Raw genomic sequence first — 7,221 nt, 5'->3', positions numbered from 1 at the left:
GAACTCACACGAGGCTCCTGACTTCTGCTGCTTCTGGGGCGCCTAGAATGGGCGCTGTGCCCCAGCCCATCGCAGGGGCTGTCACCCCTGAACCACACTGTCTCCTGCGAAGCCTCTAACTGAGCGCACCTGCTGGCCGCCCAGAGGCTCCGGCTGCCTTTCTTCCTTATAGCCTCAGACACAGCAGTCCCCTCTCCTAATTCGTCCTTACCTGCTTTGGACTACGACTTTTCCTACTTTCTAACAGATATTCCCTCCCCTCCTCAGAGCTGCCATTCCACCTCTCATTTGTCACACTCTGCCTTCTAAAGCATGCAAACATGTGCCCCTGGAAACAGAACAACGTTTAGTTTCCCCTGCTTCTCCTTCGAAAACGTGCTGTGACTTCTTTTTTATAGTCGAAGCCCCCCCACCACCACCAAATTCCACTTAATTGCCTCAAGTGCTCTTTATTTCAATAGCTGTTTGTGGGGAAGAAGACCCACAGTCTCCTCCTCGGTGTCCCTCAAGCCTGACCTCCCTTGGAAGCCCCTTTCGACTGGCTCCTGGCACAGGACACACAACCTGTGCTTGGAGAGGACTGGGGATTGCTCTCTAGGGCAGCGTGTCTTATGGTCCCCGCTCCAGGACCAAAAGAATAAATGAAAGCTCAAAACAGATCTGTGCACAAGGACAGAAGCAGGAACAGCTCCTCCTCCCACACCAGGCAGGCGGTTGCAATGTTTAATGTCTGGCCCTAGGCAGCTAGCAGCAGGATTTCTCACCTGGGATGGCTCTGGAACCTGTACTAGGAGTACAGGCGGCCGGCCCGGGCCACAGAGGGGCACCTGGGGCAGCCACCTGCTTGTCCCTTCCCCTGCACCCTCCTCAGAAATGAAATTAAAAGGAGCAAGTGGCGGTTCGCATCACCTAGCGCTGTAGCAATTTGCCATTTGCTTTCTGTGTGTCTATTATCTCATGGGACATCCTCCTGCAAAAAAGTGCTCAAACGAAAGTTTCTTTTCCAAGTTCAGGGTGTCCTTGATTTCCGCCTGCGATTTTTCCAGGTCTGGGTTTGGTGCTTAGAGAGGAGAAGGAAGGGTGAGCGCGAAGGAGAGGAAAGGGAAGCCTAGCCGGCGCCCGCCCGGGTTCCTGGGGAGCCCCTCTCCTGCCACGGGCAGCCCCAGGTCGGCAGAATCACTGAGGCTGCGCTTGTTTCGGGGAGCCCCCCAGCTGCTCCCCTGCCCAGTCCAGGGGCGCAGCCCAAGGGTGACGGAGTCCGCTCCCCGCGCGCCTTTCCCAAGAGCCGAGCTCAGGACGCGGACGAGCCGGTGCGCTCCGAGGGCTCTCCGGTGGGGGGCGGCTCCCCAGGCACCCAGCGGGGACGCGAGTGGGAGGGACTCGGCGCCCCAGGGCCCGTCCCCAGCCCGGGTCTTTGGAGATGTCACTTGGCTCACCCGGGGCTGCAGGCTACATAAGCGCCCGCCGAGCGCCGGGCGCGGCGCCGCCGGCCTGGGCGCAGCAGGAGCTCCCCGCGCGGCGGGAGGGAGGCGCGGCCCCACCGGCCCCACCGGCCCCCGGCCCCACCCGGCGCTCCTCCGCCTCCGCGCCTCCCGGCCGGCCGAGAGCCCGGCTTGCCGCCCGCAGGCGGGAGGAGAGGCGCAGGGAGAGCCGCCCCCTCGGCACCGCGGACCTTCTCCCGGCCGGCGCCTCGCTGCGCCCCTGAGCCGGAATGGACGGCCCCAAGGACCCCGAGGTGCAGCCCACCATGGCCGTCAAGATCTTCTCCGCCGGCTTGGCGGCCTGTGTGGCCGATGTGATCACCTTCCCGCTGGACACCGCCAAAGTCCGGCTGCAGGTAGAGGGCGAGGCGGGGACGGGGGTGCATCTCAGGGCAGAAAGGGGCACCTGTGGGGGACGCCCCTTTGATTCAGGCTTTGGTTTAGCCGCCGTTTCTCAGGTAGGTGCAGCAGGTGGCCACCTGAAACACCAGTTTGACATTGTCGCGGAACTGGATGCATTAGGGTGGGAAGCTGGAACTTTTCCAGGGTTAACTGCAAAATCTCAAGGACCGCGGGGATATGAATTGACCATGATTATTGTCAAACTCCAAAAGTTAGGGGGCACCCAGTGTTCTCAGAGCAAAGACCGTCAGCCCCTCTGGAGCTGACCAGCCAAGCTCTGTCTCCTTCCATCTTTGATTCAATGGAGGGGTGTGTGTGTGAATCTTCCCATCCTACTGCCTTCTGGAGAGTTCTTGGGGGTGGGGGATGTTCGAATGTGCATTGCAGCAGATTTTGCTCCGTATATATGTAATGATAGCTATAAGAGGGATGGATGGATGGATGGATGGATGGATGGATGGATGGATGGATGGATGGATGGATGGATGATAGATATAGATGATAGGTAGATGATGATAGATAGATGATAGATAGATGATAGATAGATGATAGATGATAGATAGATGATAGATAGATAGATAGATAGATAGATAGATAGATAGATAGATAGATAGATAGATAGATAGATAGACAGACAGACAGATGATATAGATGGATAGATAGATAGATGATAGATAGATGATAGATTAGATAGATAGATAGATAGATAGATAGATAGATAGATAGATAGATGATAGATAGATAGATAGGTGATAGATGATATAGATGGATAGATAGGGGAAATGTTGCTGAGAAGGAAAAATAAATTGAAAATAGGAACACTGGGGAAAATCTTGGCTGAAGGTTTCTCCACAGAGGACAGCCTGATACCAGTCTCCAGTCTTTGGCTTTTCCTCACCAGGTAGGACCCTGTACCCAATTTTCACTTCCCTCTGACCCTACCTTTCTCATTTCCAGATCCAAGGTGAACGCCCAAACTCTGGTGCCCCTAAGTATAAAGGCGTCCTGGGAACAATCACCACTCTGGCGAAAACAGAAGGGCCAGTGAAGCTCTACAGCGGACTGCCTGCTGGCCTCCAGAGACAGATAAGCTCTGCCTCGCTTAGGATCGGGCTCTACGACACGGTCCAGGAGTTCTACAAAGACGGGAAGCAGGGTAAGCAACCAGCTTTCCTGGGGCCCACAGCGGGAGAGACAGGCCCTGCACCAGCTCTGTTCAAAACTGCTCCTCACAGGGTGGCGGTCTTCATAGCAAACTGGCAAGCGAACCACAGTATATGAACCGGTGCCTCCCCCCGCCCCGGTTGGGAAAGACTGAAAAGACGAAGTAAATGTAGGAAAGAACTAAGCCACTGTTTAAATAGGCATTGTGTTTTCTTTTTCCTTGAAAGTGTTCATTTTTTAAAAAATTTCAGCTTTGAAATCTTCTAGCCCCACTGCAATTTAGCAAGTATTTAGTACATGATCAGCACATGCACAGGTATTAGGGAAGCAGAAAAGATACAAAGATACAATAATACTAACCACTACTATTAAAAAGACATATAGATGCATTCTGGGTCCTGATTATTTTTTCATTTTTGCTTGATAAATATATATACATATATTTTCCCCCCTTGTGGATTTCAACAGCTACTTTAGGAGGCAGGATCTTAGCTGGGCTGACGACTGGAGGAGTGGCAGTGTTCATTGGGCAACCCACAGAGGTCGTGAAGGTCAGACTTCAGGCACAGAGCCATCTACATGGTCCAAAGCCTCGCTACACTGGGACTTATAATGCTTACCGAATTATAGCAACAACTGAAGGCTTGACGGGCCTTTGGAAAGGTAACTAATTTTGAGGTGGATTTTAAAATCAATAAAGCACACATATCCAATTAGTACCTTATCACATAATGGAGCTATTAAACGTTTTCTCTTTTCTTCCAGGGACTACTCCCAATCTGGCAAGAAACGTCGGCATCAATTGTACAGAGCTAGTAGCATACGACCTCATGAAGGAGACCCTTGTGAAAAACAAAATCCTACCAGGTAACCTCGTACGCTACGTAACAAACAGGACGGCACGTTTACAATTTCATCTTGGAGCTTCTCTTGCCACATTCTACTGAATCCCTTCATTGTAATAGTTTTAGGTGATTTTGAACATATATATATAACTTTTGAGGAGCAGAAAAAGACCAAAACCCTAAATCTTAGAAGTTTCACTGCAACAATTTTTTTTTTTTGGCCACAGAAACAAAATGCAGCTGTATTCTTATGTCAGCATTATTCTCATTTAATACAAAGGGGCTGTTAGCTTCTTACTCTTTCTATAGCAGGACTCGGGCGGTGAGTGCATCCTGCACTGTATCCAAATGAGCTAGTTCCGTGAATTCATCAGTGTTTTCATCCAAATGTAGAACCATCAGACAGGTTCCTAACAATACTATTCTAACAGGTTCTAGAGACATTGAGATTCTCCTTGGACAATGACTTTAACAAAAGAAGTCTTAGATGCCTCTGCATGAGGCACTATGCCATACCCTAAAGGCACAGAGAAAACTAACAGGGTATTTTCCTAAAACACAATCCACTAGGCCATGTACTATTTGCTGTTTTCTATTGTAAGTATAACCTTGCTTATTATATTTATTTATAAGACATCCCACGTTGACTTCCTGATATCAACAGGTTTACAGAGATCCGATAACTAAAAAAATAGCAGCCCCTCCCTAAAGCCTGACGTTGCCCTGTTCCGCTGATCCGTTTCAGACGACCTCCCCTGCCACTTTGTGTCGGCCGTCTTTGCCGGATTTTGCGCAACCCTTCTGTCTTCTCCAATGGATGTGGTGAAAACCAGATTTGTAAATTCGACACCGGGACAGTACACTAGTGTGCCAAACTGCGTAATGACGATGTTCACTAAGGAAGGACCATCGGCCTTTTTCAAAGGGTAGGCTATGACCTTCCATCTCTCTAATGCTGCCCCAGGCTATCTATGCGCTTTGGGACACTGGCTCAGCTAAACAATAGACAGAGCTGAGCAGACTCGGTACACTATGCAGTATACTTAGTGTTTCCTTGTCCTTGCCACAGATTTCTCCGATCCATCAATTCCACTGTGTGGGAAAGTGAAAATTAATTTTCTCAACCTTGATCAGAGGCTTATTTAACATCAGTGGCCTTTCCCTTGGTCCCAATCTATCAGGGATGTAGACAGTATTTTGCCTTCTCTGGGCAAAACTACAAAGTGAAGGAAAAGCATAATAGAGGACTATGAGAAAACAAGATTTGATTTTTTAAATTCAATGGACTCAGTGTTTTAGATCGTATTAAAGTAAAACTAGAGAAAAATCACTGTCATTGAGCTAGAAAAGTGATGCAGAAACAATGTGGTTTGATTACACTCATGTAGAAACTAGTACTGTACAGTGGATCACTGTACAATAAAGAAGTATATTAGAAATTACCTTCCTAAGAAAATATAGTATCGCCTAATTAATGGATATACTCAATAAGCATTATACTAGTGGTAAAGTAACAAAATTCTATAACCCTTAAAAATTGTAAGGCAATGCCTCAAACTAGTAAGATAAGCGTAAATTCACTATGCACATTACACAAAAGGTTCCACTTCACCATAATCTGCATTTATGACACACTTATACAAATGAAATATATTATAAAATTAACCTTAAATGAATGTCAATTATTTACATCAGCCACTAAACATTTTTTTTTCAAATTTAAAACCTTTTTGGGGACTACATGTTACAAGAAGAATGAGCTCTGAAAATGTTATGCTAAATAAAAGGAGCTAGGTACAGAAAGACAAATACTGTATGATTCTGCTTACCTGAGGTACCTCAAGTAGTCAAGTTTATAGAGACAGAAAGTGGAATGAGAGTTACCTGGAGCCGAGGGGAGCGTATAGTGGGAGTTACTTTTTTTTTTTAAATCCTCACCCCAGGACGTTTTTTGTTTTGTTTTGTTTTATTTAAAACTGATTTTAGAGAGAGAAGAAAGTAGAGAGGGAGAGAGAGAAACATTGATGTGAGAGAGAAAGATTGATAGGTTGCCTCCTGTATGCTCCCTGACGGGGGGTCAAGCCTGAAACCTAGGTATGGCCCCTGACTGGGAATTGAACCCGCAACCCTTTGGTGCATGGGTCGATGCTCCAACGAGCTACATTGGCCAGGGCAAGGAGTTTCTTTTTCATGCGTACAGAGTTTCTGTTTGTGATGGCAAAAAGGTTCTGGAGATGGACAATGGTGATGGTTACACACAATGTGAATGTATTTAATGCTACCGAATTATACACTTAAAATGGCTAACATGGTAAATTTATGTTAGGTATATTTTACCTTAATTAAAACACACACATACACACATCCAAGAGTCAGGAGAAACATGCTGAGAGCCCTCTAAAAACCTTTTGGGATGATTTTTATAGGCCAGATCACTTTTGAAAAAAATTCATCCAAGGCAGACTTAACAGATGACATCTCCAGGAATATTTCATTGCTGCAAACAGGAATTCAAAACCAATGGTTTGCACAGTTGGCAGAATTCTTAAAAACCACCACCAAAAACCAAAAAATGTACCCAGACACTGGACAGTCTCTCTAATGATAAGAATTGCCAAAATCTAGACAGCACTAATTTCTCAATTCTGGAAAATGGTCTTTGCTTTCTCTTCTTACTTCCCCTTTCAATAGATTCCTAAAAATAAAAATTTTCCTCCCCTCAAAAAAAAAAAAAAAAAAAAAAAAGGAAAGGCCATGAAAAAGAAGGCAAGCTTTGGTTTGCCTGGAATGTATTTGTATAGCTGTTTTGAAGCAGTATAGGCAGATGAAAAAAATTAAGTTTCTAGATGAAACTTTATTCAGAAGGAAAGATGCAGAACAGGTACTTTTATGCCTCTTCATTTGAGAAGAGTAGAAACATGAATAGTAAAACCTGCCTGTATCATAATAGCTTTAAGAATTCCAAGCAAACTGATAGACCAGTGACCTGCACTTTTCCAGGTTGATCCCTTCCTTCCTGCGACTCGGATCCTGGAACGTCATCATGTTTGTGTGCTTTGAACGGCTGAAACGAGAGCTGACGAAGTCAAGGCAGCCTGCGGACTGCGCCACATGATTGTCGCCAGGAAAAGGCTGGAGCCCACCAGCGGGAGTCTTTGCTGACGGGATGATTAAAAAACAAACAAAAACCTCTTCCCTTTATTTCAATCTAAAAAGATAAAGGAATTCTAGTAGAGTAGAAAAGTTTGGACTATTTGTTTTTTCAAAAGGGAAACTAATACCTTTTATTTCCTGTGACTTTTATTCTGTGTTTTAAGAAGGGGAAAGCA

General features: G+C 46.4%; 1 protein-coding gene across 2 annotated transcripts; it reads left to right on the top strand.

Moving 5' to 3' along the window:
• The first annotated feature begins 1,711 nt into the window (after positions 1 to 1,711).
• On the top strand, positions 1,712 to 7,007 carry UCP1 (uncoupling protein 1). Of its 2 annotated transcripts, XM_016206876.2 has the most exons (6): positions 1,712 to 1,837; positions 2,841 to 3,039; positions 3,516 to 3,710; positions 3,813 to 3,914; positions 4,638 to 4,818; positions 6,893 to 7,007. In XM_016206876.2, the coding sequence occupies exons 1-6, from the start codon at positions 1,712 to 1,714 to the stop codon at positions 7,005 to 7,007; spliced, it is 918 nt and encodes a 305-aa protein (XP_016062362.2). The 2 variants fall into 2 exon arrangements, with proteins under 2 accessions (XP_016062362.2, XP_087672079.1); XM_087815953.1 differs by lacking the exon at positions 6,893 to 7,007 and having other exon boundaries at positions 2,841 to 3,024; positions 3,495 to 3,710; positions 4,638 to 4,822.
• The last annotated feature ends 214 nt before the right edge of the window (positions 7,008 to 7,221 follow it).

The sequence above is a fragment of the Miniopterus natalensis genome, chromosome 4, assembly GCF_054644295.1.
Source record: "Miniopterus natalensis isolate mMinNat1 chromosome 4, mMinNat1.hap1, whole genome shotgun sequence".
Taxonomy (NCBI): domain Eukaryota; kingdom Metazoa; phylum Chordata; class Mammalia; order Chiroptera; family Miniopteridae; genus Miniopterus; species Miniopterus natalensis.
This window is presented reverse-complemented; position numbering and strand designations above follow the sequence as displayed.

What these genes read in the sequence shown, in the direction of transcription:
- UCP1 (XM_016206876.2), top strand. Translation starts at nt 1,712, where the DNA reads ATGGACGGCCCCAAGGACCCCGAGGTGCAGCCCACCATGGCCGTCAAG. An exon ending in CCGCCAAAGTCCGGCTGCAG is followed by an intron (nt 1,838 to 2,840) that starts GTAGAGGGCGAG and finishes TCTCATTTCCAG; the next exon opens with ATCCAAGGTGAACGCCCAAA. An exon ending in GAAAAACAAAATCCTACCAG is followed by an intron (nt 3,915 to 4,637) that starts GTAACCTCGTAC and finishes GATCCGTTTCAG; the next exon opens with ACGACCTCCCCTGCCACTTT.